Source organism: Bacillus rossius, chromosome 16 (genome assembly GCF_032445375.1).
Source record: "Bacillus rossius redtenbacheri isolate Brsri chromosome 16, Brsri_v3, whole genome shotgun sequence".
NCBI classification, from domain to species: Eukaryota; Metazoa; Arthropoda; class Insecta; order Phasmatodea; family Bacillidae; genus Bacillus; species Bacillus rossius.
Window position 1 is genome coordinate 2,040,144 of NC_086343.1, and position 24,986 is coordinate 2,065,129.

Sequence of the window (24,986 nt, forward strand, 5' to 3'; positions counted from 1 at the left end):
AAAATAAATATGTCGTAAATAATTCTGGTCAAAACTGGAGCATATTGGATAATAATTTCTGGAGTGACCACATTTTCATTACCATAGCCTCATACTCTTTCAATAATAAAATGACATATAATTCTGTAGGAATTACTCATTTTTGTACCAATAATGCTAAGTGGGGTAGATTTACTCAAATTCTAGAATGTGATTTTAAATCCCCTAGGCATATTACAAACACCAATATTGAAGACTTGTAACTATTTTTTTCACGAAAATTTTCTAGGCAGCAATTCATTCTGTCTCCCTAACAAGGGAGGGGGGGGGGGGGGGGGGGGAAGTGAAATGTCTCTGGTGAGATAGTAGTTGAACGGAAGCCAATTAAAACAGGATTAATTCACTCACAGCACACAAACAGTATTCTACACTAGATAATTTTATAATACTACAAGCCACACTCCGGGGTAGACTGTTTCGTAGGGAAAAATCATCTTTGTTATACTGATCTTCCGGTAACTATAATCTCACTTCAAAACCTGGTTTTTAATTAACTTCTTTCCCCAGGCATCCTTGTGCTGATTTTCCAGTGCAGGGTTTAGTTTTTGTAAGGACGAGTGCAGAGTCTTGGCGGTAACACGCGCCAACCACACAGCGATATATCTAAAACTTTCGGAGCTGGCCAAACCCGGCAAACGACGATTTATAAAGAGATTGCTGCTTGGACACCTGTGTCAGCCATAGTCATTCTTACGCAGTGTACGGCGAACATACCATATGCAATGCCATTGTACAGCGCACTTAAGTAATAAATAACATGTCCGTATTCATGTTTATTTCCTCAGTTTTCCCATGCTGAAACCAGCTAGGAGCCAGTTGTGTACTGGCTAGGGAATTAACATGTACTAATGTATTTCTTGTTTGCAACTTCAGCCACGGACCTAGTTGACCACACTGAGGCTCATGCCCCACGACAATAACCAAGTGGTTAGACGCCTAGAGATAGCCTAGCACCCCTCCTCTGGACATTTGCATGTCTTAAGCGAGCCAGCATACACTTAGTCCACCTCGGGGTCTCCAGCATTAGATTGCAGGTGGCAGTTTTACACATCATATCTATACAACTTGGTAAAGATCATGAAAAAATACTAAATTGTTGTTCACTCATGGTAGCAGCCTTCCTTTCTACTCCAATTAATTCTTGACATCAAACTGAGTATTATACCTTGACACTGCATAGAATACATTTCCTAGTGAAATCGTGAATTCAATTTTGATGGCCACACATTGTTGGATTCACTAGAGCAGGGGTCGGCAACCTTTTGAGTCGGAAGAGCCAAAAATTAAAATTTACAAAATTTCAATGTTTTTTAAAGAGCCACAAATGTTTTTATTGCCTACAATAAATAGTACCTACTTGCATAAATAAAGTTTTTTGATAAAAAACTAATCTATTTATTCATAAGAAAAATTTATTCATATATAAGCCTATCTGTTGGGTGGGCCCGTAAGTACTCGGGCGGATGGATAGCTTTAAATGGATAATTTAACTGCTTGATGACATTTTGTTTAGTAAAATATAACAAGCGTGGAAAAAAAACCAGACTTACTACTGGTTTGTAATAAAAAAAGTATTTTCTGTATAAATGACCTGGTTATGCAGTATTTCTGGTACGGAACTAAAGAGCCGCAGCTTCACATCCAAAGAGCCGCATGTGGCTCGCGAGCCGCAGGTTGCCGACCCCTGCACTAGAGCAATGAACAAATTATCAGATGTTTCGGATTCAATATCTGATCACACCGAACAATTAAATCCGGATTGCTGCCTACACCAATATAAATTCCAATATGGCATTATATATAACTTGCTCCCTGTAAAAAATATCGGCGATAAAGATCAACCCCCCTACTGCACTATCCAAGTGTTTTATATCATTTCTCGCTTTCCGGCATGTTCTCCAATACACACACATTTTTATGGTGAAGCTTTCATGGAACATAAGGCACTACAGAATGTCCAAAAAATGTGATATGTAAAACAGCCCATTATTGTAACAGATTTTTGAAGTTTAATCAATGCTCTTAATTCTTATAAATTATCGGTTGAGCCTGTTGTTGGCTTATAAAAAAATGTACCTGGAATTGAACACTGCAAGTATTATATACTTTATTTGGCTACTACCAGGGCATATTGTTGGTATTCTGGGTCAGGGGCGCAACAACTAAATTTCCAAAGGGGGTGCAATATACCTTTTTATAAAGAATCATCGATACCCCCTATTGAAGCGGGGGGTCCTCCCCCGGGAAAATTTGTACATCAAGGTGTAAAATGGTGCTATTTTAGCAGTTTTATTATCTAAAAATTCATTTCACAGCACTTTCTTTGCCCCGTTTGCCCCCACTTCAAGGTTTCAGAGGGGGGGCAAAATACCCTTGCCCCCCCCCCTGTTGTTGCGCCCCTGTTCTGGGTAGTAAAACAGTGGATAAACTATCTAAACTTGCCATACATACTGACTAATCAACTACTGCTGTGTGCATGATCAGGTGTGGCTATGTTCTTGGTGGCCAGGGTGCTGGCCGATAGGTGTGGCAATGGCCAAGAATAGGCGGCTCTTTGTGGCAGCAAGCTTAGACTGCACTCGGTACCGTCCGACAGCCTGCCGACAGGCGGGCTCTTCGCGACCGGCCTTGACAGGTGGGTGGTGGGCGGTGAAGTATGAGTGATTGTCACGTTCGGAGGTGGGGCATCACGGCGTCAACCTGCAGGGAGCTCCAGATATAGTAATCACAACGACCTTCGCGCATGACTTCTCAATGTTGACGACATGCTTGACGCGCGAGGAATCTCGGGTGACAAGGCACGGAGGTGTGCCCCGGTACAACGTCGCTTGGCGTCGGCGTTGGGCTTCTTGGTGCCACAGGTGCTGTTTGCATCACATCAGCTGGACGCGTGGCGGTCTGACTTGTTCTGGTTGGCATCACGTTTGGTTCGTCGGGTGTTTCTGCATGGCTGTCTGGTAAGGATGGCGTCGGCATCGAGGATGTGTTACTATTGTGTGCCGGCGACTGGATCACTTCAACCAGATGTGCCGCTTCGCAAGGGAGGCAACTTTCACCTCCTTTGAGTCGGCACCAAAAACTTATAATAACCTAATTTGTTATACTATGAGTAAAAAACATGTTCCAGGTGCTTGATTAAAACTTTGCACCTGGTAAATAGTTGCCTAAGGCTTAACAGTTGTTTTAAATGATTTAATAATTTAAAAAGCAGCACCAAGTTGGCGACTGTAAATTTAACTATAAATTGTCTCAATGTGCACTGTTTGGGTTTGAATTCCCTTAGTTTGGCTAGACTACTATCACAGGCCAATTAATCAAGGCCAGTAGCCGCTGTGGCTAGTAACGAGGTTTGCTTTCTGTTCCGTGCGTGCCGCGCACTCACGTAGTCTCTACGCACTTGCTCACTGCTTGTGATTAATTAATTTGGTCTTAATGCCTCGTTTGAGAATTGTTTTCCGTAGTGGAGCCCCCGGGGTTTCGTGTCCTGATGTTTAATTCAGTTAACTGAGGTCACGCCCGGGGCGCTCGCTTGACTCATTTCGGCTGGGCTAGGGGTGCGCTCCGAAAACGGGATCCGGTACTGGCGGTGCGGAGCACGGGCTTGAAGGCCATGGTTGGTACGACGTCAAATTATACTGGACCAAAAAAAACATGTTGGCACTACATACACTCGCACTGATAATTAATTACGTTTTACATGGATGTTACGTTGCGGCACTTGCAAACAAGGTCCCTACATTGATTTGTGGGTCGACGAAGAGTATGGGTGGATTAACGACCACTCCCGTGATAAGCTGTAGAAAAATTCGTGCCCGGTCTCACCTGTGTGAGTCGTGGAACCACGAAGATAATATTAATTGGCAAAGTCTTTAAGATTGCAGTCGGCAGGCGTATACTCGACGAATTATATGAAGTTCTGTTCGTGGGAGTCGGCCCGGACCGTAAGATGACTGCATCGCGAACCTTTGTTCCGCGACGAGCAAAAATTAAAGCGGCCGGGATAAGCCCTGCACTGGAAAAGGGCACGGGGGCACGCGAGGAGAGAAAGGAGGAAAAAGGTTTTAGCGAATTATAATTATAGTTACCAGAATGTCGAATCAGAAGCACAAACAGTTGAAGTCTCCCCGCGGGATCACACGTCCACCCCGGCCCATGAATAAAACTCAACTGCAGCTTTGTGCCGGCTTGGGAGGGGAGGAAGCGTCATGATGCGCCAAACTTTCTAATGTGCCGTTATTCCAATTTTTAATCACAATTAGTCATTATTATTTATAGAACACTCGTATCTTAATGACATCTGTCTGAATTAGTTGGCGGAAGGCCTATAATAATAATACATAACAATATTTAGATTAATTATATTTGAAAATAAAAAGTCAAGCTGGGACTGTCTGTCACTTATTGACTACTCCAGTGGCTATTTGCAAGTAAAAACAGGGAGGTAAATTAGGTTGGTTAACACTGTGGTTAATTATTGGCGGAAGGCCGCAAGGGATGTTCCGGACGTTTATTAATTGTGGTTTCCCACTGGGGAAACCGCTGCACCTCTACGACGCACTTTCACTATTAAGTGTTGTTCTGCTAATTAAAAATCACTTTATTAATCACAGCAATAAATTGAAGATGCGTGAGAACTGTTTGGTGTTGGCATATGGCCGTATCTGGGAAGGCACTCACCGGCGTCGGCGGCTAGCTTGACTCACGTGAAATGTGCTAGGGGTGCATTCCGTTAGTGGGGTTTAATACTGGCGGGTGGAGGCTGGGCTGAATGGCCTTCAGAGGGACGACGACAAAGTGTTATTTTTACTTTGTAAATTTGTTAAATAACTGATCTTTATGAAATTGACTATTTTTAACTATTGAAATTTTAATTGATACTTACTAACCATTGTTAGAAGTTATCAAGGACCATTTACGCATTGTTTTGGGCGGAACAATATGTCGATGGTGAGGTTATAAAGTGACTTCATCGAAATGTTATAATGTCCTCTCTTTACAATTCCTTATTGTGTTGACATTATAAATAATTTATAACCAGAGATTTTGACTAAATTTTTAGGTTTTTAGCTTCTGTTGGATAATTTATTTCATGTTATTTGTTTTAGTTCCAAAGAATATTATCAAGTTAAAACTGAAGTAATGTTATTTCAAAATTTTAAATTGAAAGTGTATCTAAAACGTATTAGATAATATATTATTATTTCAATTTATGTAATTTTTTATGCCATTAAAAGCAAATAATTATTGAGTTTTAAATTTAGGATTATCTTATATAGTAAAGTGGAGCAGTTGGAAATCTGATTATCTTTTCCTATTCTCTTTGTCAACTGTTTGGAACGTTCGACGATTTCAAGCTCGTCATTGTTCTATTGAAGGCGAGGCAGATCGGAAGGCTGACGTGCGTGAGGGAAAGTTGCGAAGAGCAGCAAAGAGTGGTTGTAAACTTCCGCATGAAAGTCCATTCTGATAGTTTAGGCAGTGAAATTTTATTCAACGTTAAATCCAGAAGAAAGTATGAGTATTAGTGCCTCGTTGGCATTGAGTAAAAAGCCTAATATCAGCCAAGAAGACCTTTTAAGCAGTATGCCAGGACTGAACTGTAGTGGGTGAGTTTTTTTTTTTTTGCTTTGTTTTCCGCCATTTTGTAAAAACGTACTGTTACTTGGTATTTACAATTTAATTTTTTGCAACGTAGAAATAAGCTAATGTAGCTTTACAATTGAATATGAGTGTTGTTGCAGTTCGGCTATTTATTAAAAGTTGTATTATTTATATCAAACGTTGATTGACATTTTGGTACATAGTTGCGCATGTAATTAAAGTTTAATTGGCCCTGAAACTTAACTACGTTTATTGTCTTCATTGAACCTAATGAACTTTTTCCCGACTCCACAGGTATCAGTTTTTAATAATTATTTACGGATGAAGACCAAACAGCTTTAAAGTGTGGGGGGAGCTAAGTGATTGTTGTTTGGTATTAATTGTCTAGATGTCAGTGCGACATGGAATGAGCTTTAGAGGTATTCAGTGCAGGAGGATACTGCAGGAATTTAGAGGAAAAAATGTTTTGCCACCGGGTCTATGCCAAATTGCAAGAGAATTCAAGTTTCATCTACAGTGAAATGATTGACAAACCATTTTAAGATTTTGTCAAAAAATTTTAATAGGTCTGTAATTGATTAATCGTTGAAGATTGGCTTTTCCATTCAAAAGTAAATATCGAATGTAGTTCAATTTTCCCATGTTGCAAAAAATTCATTATTTTCTACGATTTTAGAGTATTTTAAATGTTGCTGACCTATTTTAACCTGTGTTTCACTTAGATTTGTCCTCTCGGAATGCCATTTCATACATGCAAAGGTGAGAGGGCACACATTCTTTTTTTTTTACTTTTTAATTAATGGAACATATACCTAATAGTATAAAGAAGTGACAAAAAATGGTGATAAAACAATTATTAGTTGAATGTGAATGAAAAAATTCCCACAAGAATTGGATTTTGTTTTAATTGTGAAATTGGGTTTTTGTTTGGCCTATTTTGTGATGCCAATATTTTATTATCAACAAAATGCCTGTACGTTACAACATAAGGTGGTATCGTGAAATATAACAGTGCTCCATTTATAAAAAGTTAATGATTTCGAAAAATAAAGAGTTGCTGAAAAGTCAAAATTTGAGGGATAAATTACTGGTATTGCAAAATCGACTAGACCGGGTGGGACACTAGTCTGCTTCATGATACTGAAAAATATTTTGAAATGTTTATTTTGAAATTTATCTATTTCACATAATGAAATGCCAGAATCTTAACACCAAACTACATCGGGTATCTTTTCATTCTTCATTAAGACATCGTAAACCTATACAATGAAATATGTGAAAAATATTGCACCAACGGTTCTTTCGCTGTGACCCACATTTCCCCCCACTTATGCCATTAGAATGTAACATACCAATAGTGTACATACTGTTCCATCATCAGTTGTTTCTTTTTGGATGTATTTTAATCTCTACTTTTTTCTTCAAACCAATTATGATGTTTATTAACAATTTACTTGTATTTGTTGCTGACTTTTCTTGTATATTTTGGAATCTTCCCCTAATCAAATATATTTACTCACTTCACGATCTCACGTTTAAACCACCACTAATGTCAAACAATCCTGCAAACAACAAAACAACCTCTAATAATTCCAACTCTGTAACCATTACCTATGTGCTTCAATCAAAACATTGCCCTCCAGTTCTACCAATTTTCTTTTTCTTACCTCTATGCCCTAATAATGAGATATTAATTTCCCCTCTGTTTTTCTCAACCAGTTAGAAATCCGGTGTTGTAAACAAGTTGTGACACTCAAGGGATAAACTTTGAAATGTGAATATGGAACAATAACAGTGCCTCAATGTATTCTTCTGTCTGTTTTAATTAGAGAAATTCTATTCATTGGCAGATTTAGGGAAGGGGGGGGCACATGCCCCTTTCCCATCAGAAGGGTAAAATATGCACGAGATAATACAACTTCTGAAGAAATAAACCTGTGTTGTACCATGGGGTTCCCCACCCAGAAGTCAATCCTGGTCTGCCCTAGGCTTTTATCTGCCTCTCACATGTCTCATGAGTTAATTTACTTGTAATAATAGGAAATACTTCCATTGAAATTGTCTAAATTTGAAGTTTCACTGTGATTGCATTCTCTGTTCACACAATGAATATTATTTGCGTCACGTAATGTTTGTGAAAGTACTTTGCTTACAGATTAGGGAAGTTTCGAAGATACTTCCTCAATGAGCCTATAAGCAGTTCAGCATTTCCATAACCACATACACACACATCCTTATCTGTAAGAGACATAAGAAATGCATGTTCTGGGCATAACAATTTGAATTTGGAATACCCTAATGAAACATCGCTGGATTCTTTCTTTAATATACTGACTTGCTTCAGTACGTTCACAAGCAATATGTGTTTCTGACACCTCATTTTGCAGTTTGAACAGTAAGTCTCTCTAGCCTGCACATTGCCAAAATAAAATTTGGAAAATACCTTTTTTAAGCACTAAAGATGCTTTCTGTACCTACCCTGTAAACAGCGTTCATTAATTAGTACTGTTTTCTGAGAAATTACAGATTGTATGAGATGGCCTTTGCATTGAAACATCCTTCGCTATGTTGTGCTTTAATTACATTACTGACCCTGTGGCTTTCCATACATAACATCTATATTTTTGATTTGGACATTGTAACGTAAATAGTAACTTTAAAATATTGATTACATATTGTGCAACCGAACCCAAGTGTTAACCAGTGACTGTTTTTTTATTATTATTTTTAGTCTGGAGGCGCAAAGCGCCATCTTGTTATGTGCGGTAGCACGTGACCATACATATAAAAGGTGTTATTACGTTTGATACACGCAATGACAATTCCTTTTATACATCAGGTTATATTGCACGTAACAAGTCTGTGCTACACGCCGTCATACTGCTATTAATAATCCCTGTAAGGGGTTGTCACTTGGGTTTGGATGCACAGTAGTAGGGAATCATGTAGAAAAAGTTAGTTTTTATTTGCATTACATTGCATTAACAATATCCCAAGCAAACATACACGTTACCTGCATAGGCTGTGACTTGCAAACTGTAATTTCTCATTAAACCATTAGGAATTAAGAAATGCTGTTTAGTGTTCAAATAAGGTATTTTCAGAATTTTATTTTATTTATGGACAAGCTGTGTAGCAAGAATTTTACCGAAGATAGTATATATTAACGTAAATAAATAAATAATTTTTTTAAGGACAATTTTCCAGAAATATATGTGGTTATAATCTGATACTTTTCCATTTACATCTCTAACCCTGAGTAAGAGTATTATGGGATAGGGTGTGAATTTGGTGCTTTTAAAATATGCTGAGGGCTTAGATTGGACCCACAATCTATTTTGGGCGAAAATAGCCATGGAGGATGCACTCTTACGTAAGTCTAGTAGTTGCAGCTGACTAGACAACCAGTCTTTAAATTACACAGTCATTGTGAACTCTTCGGTGTGAAGTTGTATAAGTGCATGATAAATGTCAAGTACACGCTGTGGAAATACTCTTGTTTGCGAGACTCCTGAGGCCCTGACCTGTGGCGCAGTCTCTCTGAGGTCTCCGATAAGAAGGGTAAAGGTCAGCTCTTATCAGGAACACAGTCTGTAGGCGAGGCGCGTGTTCTCTCCAGCCTTTGGGAGGTGCTGGGATAGGGGCGAATGTTTAGTCGCGGCTGATTGGAACTAAGCATAATTAATAAATTAACTTACCACATTGTTTACTAGAGTTCTTTTACATGTTAAGGTTGAGTTGTGGCTTATGAGAAATTAAACAAATAACGTGGTAATGGATTAGGTTATCCACATTATTAAGAGGTAGAATATTTGTTAAACTCGTAATTTATGTGCTTTGTGTGTCTTAATCTTGCAAACTATTTGCTTGTGCACATCAGGCATGAAAATAATTTTAATTTTGTAAACAGTAAAAGTTAAATGTTTTCATCCACCTACCCACATTAAAAGATTTTCTTCAGTAGGTACCATTGCTTATTAAGAAAGAAAATAATAAAACATAGCTAATATATACTTAATCATAAAGTATTATGTATGCTAGAAAACAAACTTTAATGTTAAACTAAATTTTATTAGATAAAAGACAAACTATAAACAAATTCATATGTAACTGGAAATTGGCATACACCTGCTGAATGTAATTAAAGTTTAAGAGTCATTAGTTGGCAATATGAGATGGTATTACAGTAATAAGCCACGGAGTAGTGTTCCAGAGATGCTTCAGCGCTGGTGGCTGGTCCAATGGTCCAGTTCGTTTCAGTCCGCTACTCGGGGCTAGGAAACATCCTGATGTACGACAGATTTAAATCTTCCGTGGTCTTGCAGAATTTATTTAATTTTTTTTCATTACTTTTAAGTGATTTTCTTGTAAATTTATTCTTAGTCATAAATTTTCTCAAGATATTTATTGAATATTATTTTCGAGGTGTGATTTTACTTCTAAATATCTGAGAGAGTTTGAGGCTGAAATTGGAAGAGAGCTATTGTGATAAATTTACAGGGAAAGTCCCCTTGTAATAGTAATGACCAGAATATGTGAACATAGTGTTCCACATGATCCTTAAATAGCCTTGGAGGTAAAATTTTAATTACATTTGTGGACTTTTGAAACTATAATTTCAAATTTTAGGGTTTCACGTAACACCACGTATTGATACGAGGTAATTATATTGTGGAGGGAGTATAGGTAGCCTACGTTGGTATTCTTGTTGGTCTGCATCACTGGTGTGTTCAGTTTGTTGATTATTTTATGAAATATCGTGGTGGTTTGTAAGAACTTTGCGTGGCCGACATACTGGAGTTGAGGCCTACTTGCAGTAGTACTAGCGTCTCTCGACCGTAACGCATAGTTTAAGACAGTTGTAGTTCCTGTAAAAAAAGACTCTGGAGATAAAGAAAACCGTGTCACATCTTCGTGTAGTTTCTGTCACAGAACAAGGAGGGAAATAAAGTGTGACTCTTACAGTGGAAACTGTCGGAATAGAGGTTCTCAAACAAAGTTTTCTTAGTTAATACGTTTTTGTTTTGGTTATATTAAGTTATCTCCTTGGCGGCGCAAAACTAATCTAATCGATGCGAAAAAACTTAATGCTGTTTTATAATAAACCGTCATGTAATAAATAAAGGAGTAGGAGGTGCAAAAACTCATCGTATTACACTCCACAAAATTAGTGGCTACCTAAATATTGTGAATTTTCAATGGTTTGTTTGCCTGATAATAGCTTATGCATTACTTATCCTAATAAATAATTGTAGTTATGTCAGCAATATATTATGAAAACTGCTATCTAGCGGACAGGCCCATAACTTCTTCAGAAAACTAGGTCTCAGTCTCGGTAATTAGAGTTCCTGCTAGGAAATGGGTGCGTGGCTGGTGGCGCCCTGGGAGGGGGGAGGGTCGACCTTGGGCCCACGAGCGGCGGCTGTATCGACCTGCCCGGCCCAGACCTGGCCGACCTCTATATACATATATTCTATATACCTCTTTATACATTGTATCATGTGAAGCAGTGTCCGGAATAACTAACGATTTAGTGAGGACGTGCCCGCCTACTGATCAGAAATAAGAGTGGCAATTTTTTTTTCGTAATGACATTAAACTAAAACTGTCATCCTCCTACCTGAGTGCCTGTTCCTAGGGGCTGTCAGCAGTTTGGTGCAGCACCTAAACTAATCATGGTGTGTTCCTGGGCGGCTGCTTTAAAACAATACAAAATACTATAATTATAGCGTTATTATTCCAAGTCCAATTTCCACCTTAATACAATTCAGCCTATGAACATGCTTCTCTCCCTCCCATTTTTTCCTAGAACGAGTTTGAATTACTGTGAACAGTATGTATTGGTTCCCGCTCACGTGCTATCTGAAGCAATTTCTAACGAAAGTAGTAACTTATCGCTTGAAGGGGTGTATATTCAGTTCTTTAACGTAGTGATATTCTGGGAGCTGGATACTCAACCTTAACCCGGAAGTGGCTGATAATGCAAATGAGCGAGAAAGTACATTTCTCCCTTCATTGCTTACGGTGGTTAAAAATTTTGTCCTCTTCCAGGATTAAAACTATTCTATGCCTCACTTCGATTTAGTTTTTAAATCCGAATTGTTTAAGCGTTAAGCTACTTTACAGCATTGCTTAATTTTTTGTTTCCTGTAAATGAGATTTTTTGTTAAATTTAGTATTGGTTCCCGCTTATCTCTGAACATTTGGTTAAAGTTTAATTCTGTTTTTTGTCTTAGTACTTATTCTGTCTATTTTTTTTTTGTTCTGCTAATTTTTTTAATTGCCTTTCGCTTAGAGGCGACACCGTGCTACCAGCGAGCTTGGCGCTGACAATCGCACAGCTGACCTTAGCACGCTCTAAACTGGTCCGGGGTTGCCGACCTGGGCGTCGCTAATTGTGTGCCGTGGCTCGCTGCGTGCTGTCTGGAGTCGCAAGGGAGGCAAGCCACGTAGAAAAAAAAACCTAAATGCTTTGCGCAACATTCTTAAATTTCGTTAGTATGCTGTTTTCATCGCGTTTAGTTTGTCGCGGCGATTTTTAAACATGAATGCGGCTGTGCTATGTAACAACCGTGTCTGTTGCTTATTAATTCATGTAGAATTTGTTTGCCGACATCAATTTTTTTTTTTTAACCATGTGGACATGGGTTTTGTAAATAGTACTGAATCTAGTGCATATTAAATACCGTGGAGGAAATATGTTGGTAGAAAGTATTAAACGTGTGAGGCGTTTGTTAATATAGCGTAAGTTAACACTGTTCGTTCAGTAGTGTTGCATGAAAGCTCGGTAGTCTGGCTCGTGTGGCGACTGCCTGACTCTGCCTACGTGACTCCTTGCACGGCGCAGCTGCCGTGCGATGCTTCAACATTCCTGTGGTTTTCCTCTCTGCGTCTGTTGTCACAGCTGTTCCAACGGATATTACGCAAAGTGAAGAGCACTTCAAAATAATGACATAACATTTACGATAGCCACGTATATTGTTGCTTTACAGAAATAGCCCTTAGCTAATAATAAACATGGTGGCTGTAACCTAGCTTTGACCGAAGCATCGAGCGGGAGTATATAACACGCTATATTTCATAGGATGCGATATAACACATTAATTAAATTCACGGACTTGATTTTTTTTTTCTCTGAGGTTTTTGTGTATTGTTCCTCTCTCTAATAGTGTGTGCAGTGTTTTCTGTGTGAAATTATTTTTGTACTTTGTTAAAACATTTCACCTAAATGCCGAATTCGTTCGGAAATCAATGCAGTGTTTGGCTGTGCTGCGCAGGCTAGGGAACTAAGTCGTGTGTTGGAACACCGGGGTTATGTCCTTGGAGCGTGTTGTGAACAATGGCGTGGTTAGCGGCTGTGGTCTGCTGGTCCCGAGAGATAGCTGATATCTGCAGCGCCCCCACGCAAGGCGTAACTAATTGCAACAGGCACACTGTCAAGCATTTCGCAGTTGTTAATTTGATCTGAGCTATCTCAACATTTTCCATTTTAATCTCAATTTTAAAATTAATGCATCATAGTGCTGAATGGAATTTTTGAACTTATGTAAGTGCATTTTAAAGCTTTTTACGAAAATGTATACATTTCAAATAAAATAATATTCGTTACATTATGAAATAAATGTGATTTTTTTAATGTCATAGATAGATATTTAACTTTTATATCCTCTTTAATCGACCGTGGGCCATTCGCCATTTTAAATTATTGTGACTGAAACTTGTCTTTTCCGTTTTCGCTAGGCACAATTTTGATTGGCAGATTGCATCCAACATCTAACATACTTTAGAACGTGTCCTATATGCAAACTATTTTATGGAAACTCAAGTCATCCAACTTGACACATGTTGGAAGGTGTTGGTACTCCTTTGTAAACTATGCAAAAACGCAACGTAAGCAAGCATAAGAGCGTGTTTAGTTTATTACATTACGTTTTCACGTGTTAAATTGACATAGTAAAAGAACATAACACTTAAATAAAATTATTGATAAATAAACATGAATTAACAAAAGAAGTCTGGGGAAAGAAATTAGTTTTACAGTGTAGAGCTGTTAGTTTTATGGTTGGTGGCGTGCTTTGTGAACACAGACCTTGACTTCTTGCACGGTTGCGTTGTTACGTAGTTAAGTCCGCACACGTCGCTGCGCGCTTGCAGTAGTAATTGTTCGGCGAGCCACCTTACTCTGGCCTCACCATGCAGTGGAGGCGAGAATTAAACTTGACGTGCAACGAAGATGAAATGGATGTTAATAGTTTCCGTGTGATTGACGTTGCCATAGTTAATTTTGTTGCATTTAATACATGCGGACAGAAACAAGTTGTATATTATTGTTCGCACGTGTGTTCCTGGGCGGCTGCTTTAAAACAATACAAAATACTATAATTATAAAAATTCTCTAGTAATAGTTTTCATTGAACTAAACGTGAAATTATTTATGATCGCCACAGTGACACGTATTTATTTATTTATTTAAAAAATAAGAATTTGGCGTTTGTGTGTCTGTGGATGGAAAGCATGGAAAAGAAAATTTACAAAATAATTAGCCATTTCTGTGTACAAAATCGGGTCGCGTAACCACAGTCTAAAATTCCGGCCATTGCAGCATGATCTCAGTCAACGAGCATTCGGAGATAGCCCTGCCAGGATATAGCAGCTGCATGTTGTATTATAAGCCAGTATGTATATTCAGCTGTCGGATGTAATGTTCGCTGAAGGCTCAGATGTCGAAGCGACGCCTTTATCTCCCTTGGACGGACTGCTTGTGCGTAGTTAGCAACCGTCCATTATCTGCAGCAGTAAACCGACGGTAAGTTTGAGATAGCCGTCGCTTATTTTGGCGTTAGTCAGTAAGAAATTGAAGGAAATGTTAAATTTCTTTCGAAATAATAAAGTAGGCAAAAGACGTGAAATAATGACAGCTCTTGCGAGCGAGCTAAGCGTGAGGTTTGCTCCATGTAGTGACGTAATTCTCGGGAGTAGCTGAAGGCGCGATGTCTCAGTTGCTTCAGCTCAGCCGAGACCTGGCGGCGCAGGAAGTATCAGGACCGTTTTCAGTCTTACTGTGATGTGCGGCAATTCCAGAATAATGTTAGGAGTTGTGTTCCACGGCGAGACCTTATTCTCGGACATTTAATATCACGATGTAGAATGTAGTGTTCGGTCAGAGGCCAGCTGTTCCGACGCCGCGCCGTGTTAGCAGGAGAGGCCTGCAAGTGGGTCGCGAGGCGCTAACCTGTTGGTGGCGAGTGTGGAGTGTGCTAACTGCCGCCGGCTGTCTGCCTCGCAGTTTCATTCCGTGCATTCCGTCCCGTTCCTCTTCTCTTTAGAGGTAGTTGATGTTTCTGTAGTTTATTCTGCTGCATTTAGTACGATAAAAAAGAAACAATTCACACAATAAATGTCTTTTAAAAGTTAAAAATGGCTGGATTAAATTAAAAAAATTATTGTGGGAATGAATTCAAGGGCTCACAGTGTAACGCGCAACCTGTAAGTAGCATTAAAGCGATCGGAATGCTGGAGTGTGGCCACTCCTCAGCTCATTAAAGAAACTATTCATACAGGTGCTTGGGTTATTGAAAGTAGCAATGGCTGGTGGTAGCAGGGATACGATTGTTTTTATTGGGGCTTGATGGAAGACGAGTTTGTTAGACTGTCGCACAGCCATGTTCTAGTAGGAATAACCAATCCCAACATCCCCCGTGTAGCTCACGCATGGGCTGCTTTCCTGCAGCGGTAAGATAATGTATGTAGAACTCGAGTGTTGGGTATTTGCGTGGGTTGGTGGGGAGTGTCGCTTCGTGGTAGGTGATGGTGATCCCACCAGCTGATGATGGCATTGAGCATGCCTTTGTCATTGAGTTATGCAACTCCATTCAAAAACATTGCAGCATATGCTTGTGAACTACTCAGCTGTTAGTTGACTTAAGATTAATTTCATGAATAAAGTTGGTTTTTGTGCATTCCAACTATTAGCAGGGGTGTATATAGTACTGCTGCTAATAATACACATCTCTACATGGTTGTACAAGCAGATTCTTACTACCACATAGTTATGTGTTGAGTGACCAATAACTATCACTTTGACACTTAACCGTCTAGCGAGTTCCTGGTCCCTCGGCCTCTGTGAAAGTCACTTACCCTCAGTTGGTACAGTCTGTTCATAACCACCAGGGATACACAATCACAAATAACTATTTTTATAAAGAAACATTAATTAAACTACTTGTTTGTGGGGGGGGGGGGAATTTAGCAAAGTAGGGTGTGGCTTTTATATCAATTTTTGTCTACAATAGTCTCTTCTTTGGATCTACGTTAAAAATTAGTGTAATATTGGTGTGTCAATACAAATGAATTACTGTATTTTACTGTACAACGACTTGTCCAATATCTTCATACAAACACAAAATATCTAACAGGTACAACAAACTAAGCAATTAATATTTTAATGTATAAAAAGTTTTGATTATAAAATATTTTGACTATACTCTGTAGTATTTAAATACTTAAGTTCATATACAATTAAACTTTTTGTTAGGGTGAGCATTTTCTGGGAGTAATAACTTGGAATTAAAGGTTGCAGGGCTTAAAATTGGTAAATGAATAACTGGCTAGCCAAAATTAGCAAGGCAGAAGAAACTGTATGTGTTTTCTAACTGGTTGGCATTGCTTTGTGGACGAGGTTAGGACTGCGTGGCTAGTGCGCAGTTGGGAGGTGGCAGCGAGGCGGGCGGAGATTAGTCTATTATTACTGCTGGCACAGGTGCGGTGCGCCGGGCGCTCTTGGCTGGCGCACAGCTGCTGGCTTGTAAACATCAGCTGCAGCTGGCCGCAACAGTGCTTTGTTAGCCACCTCACCGCCATGCCAGTAGATAACTACTGGAGTGGTTCGCACTCCACTAGTTGCATATGCACAGTCAGTTTTAAATATAATGTGCTAAGCTAATCTAAGCAAAATTTATATCATGATAAATTAATTTCATATGTTGGTTGCAGTCTGATACCTTGCTCCTTAATAAATTTATTTATTTTTGACACACGTAGTTCATACTTGGAAAAAATTTTGGTCAAAGGGATGTTCAAATTGTAATTTGGGGCGCTGAAAGTTTGAAATTTCTTGCGTTATCGGCTACATGGGGAGATCTTTTCAGCTACTAGCGCTTCTTTAGTAAGGCACTAATGTGTAACACACAAATATTGAAGGCTGAAATTGTGATGGTGTGAAATCACTTGGCATATATATTTGTAAGAGGTGGTAACCTGAAAGGTATATCCCTTAGTTTTGTGAGGCACTTCAGTTCTAGTTTTCCCAACAAAGGCAATAAGTGTTTATAGTTCACAGAACCATCACATGGTTTGTCAACACCAATTAATTTTCCAGGGGAGCAGCAGGGTGAATATCATGTGATGTGCATCTAACTGTACACACTTAGCTAGTATCTGTATAAGTTTAGTTATTAGTGTTGTCCATTTCCCAAGCCAGTTCCTTATCAAGAATAAGGTTTAAAATCAATTTCATTATTATTTTTACAAATGATTTACTTCAGTTAGCTCTTGATTACCTTTTGTTTTACTTGTGCAGATTAATCTTAGTAGTCGTAAGTGGATACCAGCGCCGTTTTTCTTAGTGGTTGGATGAGGGTGTCATCCACCATTAACAATGTGTGAAAGCAGGGTGATACTTTTGAAGAATGTTTTAAAGAACTTTTTATTTAAATAATAAAGATAATCTATTTTAATGGCGAGAAATTTATACATTTTGAAGAAATGTCATTAAATATGAATATTTCGGGTACTCATACAGGAATTTATATCTTATTTATTTTTTTTGTCTTGGCATAAATTTTGTGGTAGCAGGCTATTTGGGTTTTCAAATCTCTGAAATGAAGTTGGGGTGGCGGATCGGAGGCAGAGGCTGGTGCTGAGGCGGGAGTGTCGTGTTGCAGCAACGAGGCGGTGTGCCAGCAGTACTCCGTCACGCTGGGGGCAGGGCCTCTGTGGTGGTCCTGATGTCCCCCATGCCGCACACAGTCTGTCGTCAGTCAGCACAGAGGGCAGCGGCGTGGGGAAACCAACAGGGCTCTCTGTGAGCAGTGCCGCCAAGAGCGTCGATGAAGATGAGTTGTGCCGCGCGGCACAGGCGGGTCGCTCCTTGCGCCTGTCCTTCAAGGTGCCCCTCACGGAGCACACCAGCGTGCAGTGGGAGACGGTGCTGTGGCAGCGCCGGCTCTACGTGCAGATCCCGTCAGGGCTGCGTCCCGAGGGCTCCAAGGAGGGGTGAGTCTACGGAAGATTGCTTGGATTTGGATAGCCCATTTTTTATTTGTTACGCAAAACTTTGTGCTGTTTCTGTGATTGGCTCACAGTTTAAAATTTACTCACATTTATAACCATAATAAAGATAGGGTACTTTGATTTTCTTCTTACCCGTGATTAAATATAGTGACGTAAATGAACGTTGTGCTTTAACAGCGTAGTCGAGACTGGTTTCAACAAGAACCTGTTGTTGCCGCCTTACTGTTTACTTAATACTAACTACAACATTTTTAAAAAGTGTTTTGAAATATATATATATATATAACATAACCCAACCAAACATTCTTACTATATCACAGAATTATCGATGTTTGATATTTCACAATCAAAATAATTAATTTTAGTATTAACAAATATTCTTGATGGGAGGTATGTTTAGACTTACTGATAGCCTGTCATGAAAGTCTTGACATCAAGCAAGAATTAAGAAAGTGGGGTTATTTCTTTTTGCATACTTGTGGGAAAACATGTCCAGAAAGGATTGCCCAAATTAATGAAAGGATATTTATTAACTTTCGTGAACACTTGATCCTAAATTACAAAAACTTTAAATGACTGGCCACAATTTAATCTCACTTTCATAAGTCCACTCCCCACTGGAGCTTGACTCCACAGTCGCTTCCTACTGTTGGTCTCTCACTACGCACGTCTCTACTGACACCGTCCTCTATGCTCTGATCCTCCCACACGAAGCCTTTCGCTCGGCACCTGCTATCGCTCTGCAACGGCTAAAGAGTTCCGCCCAGGAAAGGTCTCGTATCATATTGAAGATGTTGCATAAACCAAGTTCCCACTGGCTTACCACTATAAACTGCAAAAACAATGGCACCCTAGTTACTTCGCTTGATGCGACAGGTCTCTGGGAACGTGCTTAACATGAGAGAGAGAGAGAGAGAGAGTGCGAGGCCTTGACTGCATGAGGAGCTGGGGGAGAGGAGGTTGTGGTGAAATATTGACATGATGTAAATGTAACTTATGTCAATGGAAATTACACCTGTTATCTTAAACTTATACTGTGTTATCAGTTTAGTACCAGATATAATTTTTTGATCCCCTGGAAGCCCCTTGAGAATAGTGGTGCCTCGCAGAAACGGTTGTCAGCAGTGTGTGGTGTTGCAGGTTTGTGTCGCTGCTGGAGTATGCCGAGGATGTTCTGAAGTGCAGCCACATCATCGTGTGCTTCAAGAAGGACCGCAAGGACAGAGGTACCTGCCACCAATCATCGACATTATAGATTTATATTCCTTCCAAAAGTCACATGCAGTACAAAATACAAAAATTTATGCTCTATTTAAGAAGGCATACTGAATTTCATGCCATAATTTTCTTGGCATATTTATTTTTCAGTGCATTAAGATGAGATTAGGTTTGTTTGTTTGTACGTTACTGACTACAAACATTTTAGGAACTAACTTAAATACCTCATAACTAATGTATTGCAGAAGGGAGAAAGTGTGAGAAATGGCAGACAGACTGGAGACACAGGCGAGCTGTGAGTGTGTGAGACTGTTGGTGTGTGGCAGGCTTGCTGGTGCGGACCTTCATGTTCCTGGGCTTCTCGACTCTGGCCCCGGGACACGGCTTCATCCCCAGCAACACGGACAGCGGCAACTTCTACATGATCTACGCCATCGAGTAGTCGCCTGCCGGGACGCCACTTGCATCGTCTCCCTTATTACTAGCTAGTTTGTTGTGAACCTATATTCCTTGGTTGGTGGTGCTGTAAATACTAGTGATTGTTTTAAGCATGGGTGTGAGTTAACATAAGTAATTTTGCATGTATTTGCTTGATACTTGTAGGTTAGTTGTGTAAGCTTTTACTATTGTTTTCGTTTAATTTTATTTGGACGTTGCAAGTGGCGTTGGATCGCGTGAACAACTCATCTTCTCAGTTAATAACTTGTACCCCTCGATTGTACCAGAAGGTTGGCAGGACTGGTCGGTGGGTCGCTCCTTCGACCGGGTCTGTCAGCCTCTGCCATTTATGCTGAAAGACTTCATGCTTGAAAAAATAATTTAAAATACCATTCATACGAATGATGAAAAAAAATAATAAAACTATAAGAAAATTTAAAAAAAAAACTTGATTATGTTTTTAAGGTGAACAATTTTATCAATTTCATTCCATTGTGGTTTTTATTTGTAGTGTTTTAGTGTTCATATATATTTTTTTCCATTATCTCAAATTTCAATACTTCAGTCACATATCTAGTTCATAAGTCATTATTAATTTCATATTTACAAGTTTTTTTTTATGTATTTTGTTTAGTGGATTATGTTATATCTTGGCCATGTTGTAAGTACTTCATGTAGTGTTAAGTTTTGAGGTATATTTTTTATTTTACGGGATGTACTGCAAGAAATTGTGAATTGTAATGTAGAGTTGAGAAGAAATAAAAGCTAGGTATCATTTAAGTTAATATTTGTTGTGATCTGTATTTTATGATACATATATTATCCTAAGTTACATAACTTAATACTGTTTTAATTGTGTCATTCATTATGGCAACTATGCCCCAGAAATCTAAATAATTTGACCAATAGCTGTCTTTAAATAAGTCAAAAGCTGCCACAGTCTGTACTAAAGCATATAAGCAGTGTGAAAAAGTGTAAAAAAAAATTTCTGAAATTTGGTGTCTTGTATTCAATTTGCTTCTTAGTCCCTTACAATTGGTATTCGCTCACCTGCAACAGTCCAGACCTTTGCTAGCTCAAAATTGGTTTAGATGGCACATACATTAATGCTTAAACAAATAATTTGAATGTAGAAGAAAAAAATTAACGTTCCGACAGTAAATATTATTGTGTGTATGTAATTAAGTGAAATGTTTATTACAATACTGATTTTTATTAATCCTTTAGAAAAAATTCATGTCGGACTGCTATTTTTGACCACGAAAAAATTACACTTTAAAATATAAACTGGTTTGCATAAAACATGAGCTCTGACTCCAACAAAACAAGAGTTTGTTTGTGGGTGCCAAAAGATAACTTTATACTTTTGGTGAGTGAATTCCTTGATGGCTTGGCTGGCCAAAATTTCTAATTAAGTTCTGAAACTTCAAAAATGTTAAATACAGTCAAACCTCATTAATCCAAATCCACTTGATAGGAAATTCTTGTTTATGCAAAGTATGTTACTTTCACACTTCCTGAAAATCAAGTATGCTATTCGGTACCTTCACTTCAAGGTATGGTTAGTGATTTATGAAGTTTTGAACCTCTTAGTTGCTGTTTACGTGTATTGGTTAACGGTCAATAAGAATTATACTGCGGAAGTTTAAAAATGTCACATTTTTGTCACCATCATGTATATTGTTTCTCCAAAGATGTATGTATGTAATTGTGTGTGTGTTGTAAAATTACTGCAAAACTTAAACATTACGACCTCACATTACAAGTTAAACTGAAAATTATCAAAGAAGTTGACAATGAAGAATAAACAAACATATCACTAGGGTTTAACATCCCGCAATCAATGTGGAAGTGCACAGCCACAATAGCAGGACAAGCATATTGTAGGTTCCCCCCCCCCCCCCCCCCCCTCCCTTTTAAGTATGAAATAAATCACGAAATGTTAACCATTATATCAAGTCAGTTAACGTGGCTGCGGATATCTCGAAGGAAGTGGGCAGCTTGTTCTGTGGTTGCTTCCAGGGCCATTGGTTCTAAGGCGAAACAACTACAGAATTATGAATTGATAACTACTTGCCCTGCTCACTGCACAATGGTGTCACCAGATGCCATCGCTTGTCTGGCAGCCATACTATAGTTCAAGAGAGCAATGAAAATATTCCCATGGCGTAGTGACATTTATAAGTATTACGTATTTATATTCGGTGCTACCATGAAAGTGAGGTCAACTACTTGACTTGTAAAAGCCTGAGTTAGCCTTTACAGTAGGACAGCTTTGAGTAGTATACCTAAGTAATATGTAGATGCTTACTTGGTTTATTTTGGAACAACCTCCAAGGATTGTAAACACTAAGGTCTCAAACTTGATGATAAAAGTAGGTATATGAAAAGTGTTATTAATTCATTTCTGTTGATTAAATTTTAGGGTGTTCGATGGAATGTGATTAAATCATTTTATTCTCAACTATTGAGTAATGAATTTTTGATCATAAAATTAGAGATTATAAAGTTTTTACAAGATCTTATAAAGGCAATATTTACACTTTATGGAAGGAAAATATTTAATTTCCTTTAATATTTTTGTTTAATTACATTTTATTCCGTATGTTTATATTTGTAATCTGTGATTAATTCAGACTAAATTTCTTTGGTTATCATTTTGTCTGTATTACTCTGTTATTTTTTATTTTAAAATATTGTCAAGGCTAGCATAGCAGTACTTTTTGAAACAATTATTAATTTAAAGATGAACACATGAATAATGGTAAGAAATTTTACTAGTTTTTGTTTTAACAACAAACTAAAGAAAATTGTTTACTAGTGACGGGGAAAATATTCTTTTTGAACGAATTGAGACTTGATTAAGACAACAGCTAGAACGCATAGACTTTGAGATTAATTTATAATTGAATATTTTATAGAAGATCGAAAATGGTTATTAATGCCAATATTAACTGAGTTTGAAGAAAATAATTTTAATCGACGAAGATAATACTCGGACATCCATGTTTTAAATAATTAAAAAGAGAAGTTGACAAAAATCTGTGTCCAAGAGATCGCCAAATGACTAATTTGCTTTGAAAACTACGAAGATTAAATGCCGTTTATAATTCCGAATAAAGAAGAATCCTGTTGAAGATTGAAAAGTCTCAGTTCGAGCCCGGGAAGGATGAATGTCGCGCAGTCCAGCCCAGTCGCCGCCCATAATCTGAAGGATGGAGTCGTGACATCGCGTATTCCTGCCGCACGCTAGAGGACGGAGGAGCAACACCAATATCGCAGTCCTGGATGAGTCGAACCAAGGAGTCTCCGAGAATCTACACGTCTCGTGGGTATCCTGCAGCAAGGTTTGGTCCCTTACCCCATCACCCGAAGACTGGCTGAATATAGAGGTACCCGAACGAATTACAATTTAAGAAAGATGAACATTTTTCACAGAACTAGAATCTGTTATATTATATTGAATATTCTTTGTACAAGAAACCGATTAACTTGGTTATCTTTAGATTTACAAATCAAATTCCAGAATCGCGATCCCGAGCCAGATAGTATTAGCTAGCATAGATGGAATTTGATATTGGAATAACTTATTGCTATTTCGGTTGACTGGTACTGCAAGTTTCGTACCCAGTAGTCCAATCTCTACCGGACTGAAGTTGGTTAAAATAAATAACATCCAAATAATTAACATTTGATAGTAAAGATAATTCACTCAAGTGAAAGAATTGTTAGATGCTTGAAGTTGAGAGTAATAACAAATTCCATCTGTAGTTTAAAATAAATTAAAGTTTATTCTATGAAGTGTGATTTTGTGCATGTAAAAGTGACCCGAACACCCGTTTATACGACTTGACGAAACTTGCTCGAGAATAAAACCTATTTTGTTTCATTTTGACTGTGACAATACTGCAAATAATGTGAACTAAAACGTGTATCTGTAAGAGTACAATTATCAAAGGACCTCACCATCTGTGATATGGCTTCTTTAACCATGGAGTTAGGAATTGTCAGTAGACGATGTGATGTGACATACTTGAGTCATTTTTTAACCTCTAAATCTCTTTAAAGTACCACCAAAACATTTCTGGAATGGTGCTAGATTACATTTGAATGATGATAAGTAAGTATCATGTACTTCAACATGTTATTTTTTTTGACAGATTTATTATTATTATTATTTACGATTTATTTAATGTTTGCTCTATGTCTAATATGTTGTTTATTTTCAGAAACGGTAAATTATTTTTATGTATATCTATGAGAATGTGTCTTTAAAGACTTATCTGGACTATTTGAAATTATGTATTGTTGAGACCCCTCTAAGGACTAAATGAACTTTAAGATGGTAAACGGTAAAGTTAATGCCGTTATTTTGTAATGTAAATTATTATTTCAATAATTTTTTATTTAAATTTTACGTGAAATTTTGTAATCCGCGCTATTGTTGCGTGCTGATTTCACGTTTTATTAAGTATTTATGTAACTGATTTTGGTTTTCGGCCAATCACGGGCCGCCATTTGAAGTTAAGTTAACTGGCTTTATTTAAGAAGTTAGAAGAGTTCTATAATGGCCAGCTAAGAAAGCTGAAGCTTGTGACGTCGACGGTAATAAATCCTACAATTTAGCTAATGAGAGGTAGGCATCCCGAACCAAGGATGATTAATTATGTAATCTAGGGAGTCTAGAACATAATTTAGGATTTATCTAAAAATATAAATGACCTAGGGCTGTGTTCCAAATAGGTAAAAATGTGTGCTCACGTACTCGCTCTCGGAAGTGACGTCACGAGAGTGTTGTTCCATATAGTCGAGTGTGCATATCGAGTGCGTTTGAATGCATGCTCGTTGCGTACTCTCGTAACCATTGTTTGTTTACATTTACGTCTGGACTATTGATCTAAAACAATGGCAAATGAACAATGCACATTTCATTGTAAGTACCTGTTCGTAATTAAACAACACGCGATGTCTTCATGTGATCTGTAAGATATGGAACAAATATGCAACAAATATTAACAAGTATGATACCGGTAATAGCACTTGGAGGTACAGGTAAGGATAGTTAATTTTAACATGATGAAACATAAGCATACATACATGCATTTAGGTGATGGATAAACCAACGTACATGTCTTAATGAAGCTGTTAGCATTGTACATTGTTGTAGGAAACCTCATACACATGGGTGTGTTTACTTTGGAGTGTGGTTGTGTTCCAAATGGCGAGCACGCATGGAGCATGCACTTTGCACGCAAGGAATTGTGGGTGTGAGTATGAGCACGAGTGCAAGTGCGAGTGCGGATTATTTGGAACACAGCCTAGGAGTGTAAAACGTGAGTAGTAAAAAAGTGCCAAAAATTTGTTTCCTCCACATATGCACATCGTCACGTAACTCCCGT

At 38.3% G+C, this 24,986-nt stretch overlaps 1 protein-coding gene across 1 annotated transcript; it reads left to right on the plus strand.

The window, feature by feature from the left end:
* The first annotated feature begins 2,804 nt into the window (after positions 1–2,804).
* Positions 2,805–20,372, plus strand: LOC134540276 (ornithine decarboxylase antizyme 2). The gene is given in 5 exon segments (XM_063382934.1): positions 2,805–2,950; positions 17,583–17,643; positions 17,645–17,913; positions 19,072–19,157; positions 19,476–20,372. Coding segments are annotated over 5 exon segments (678 nt in total). The 3' UTR covers positions 19,592–20,372.
* The last annotated feature ends 4,614 nt before the right edge of the window (positions 20,373–24,986 follow it).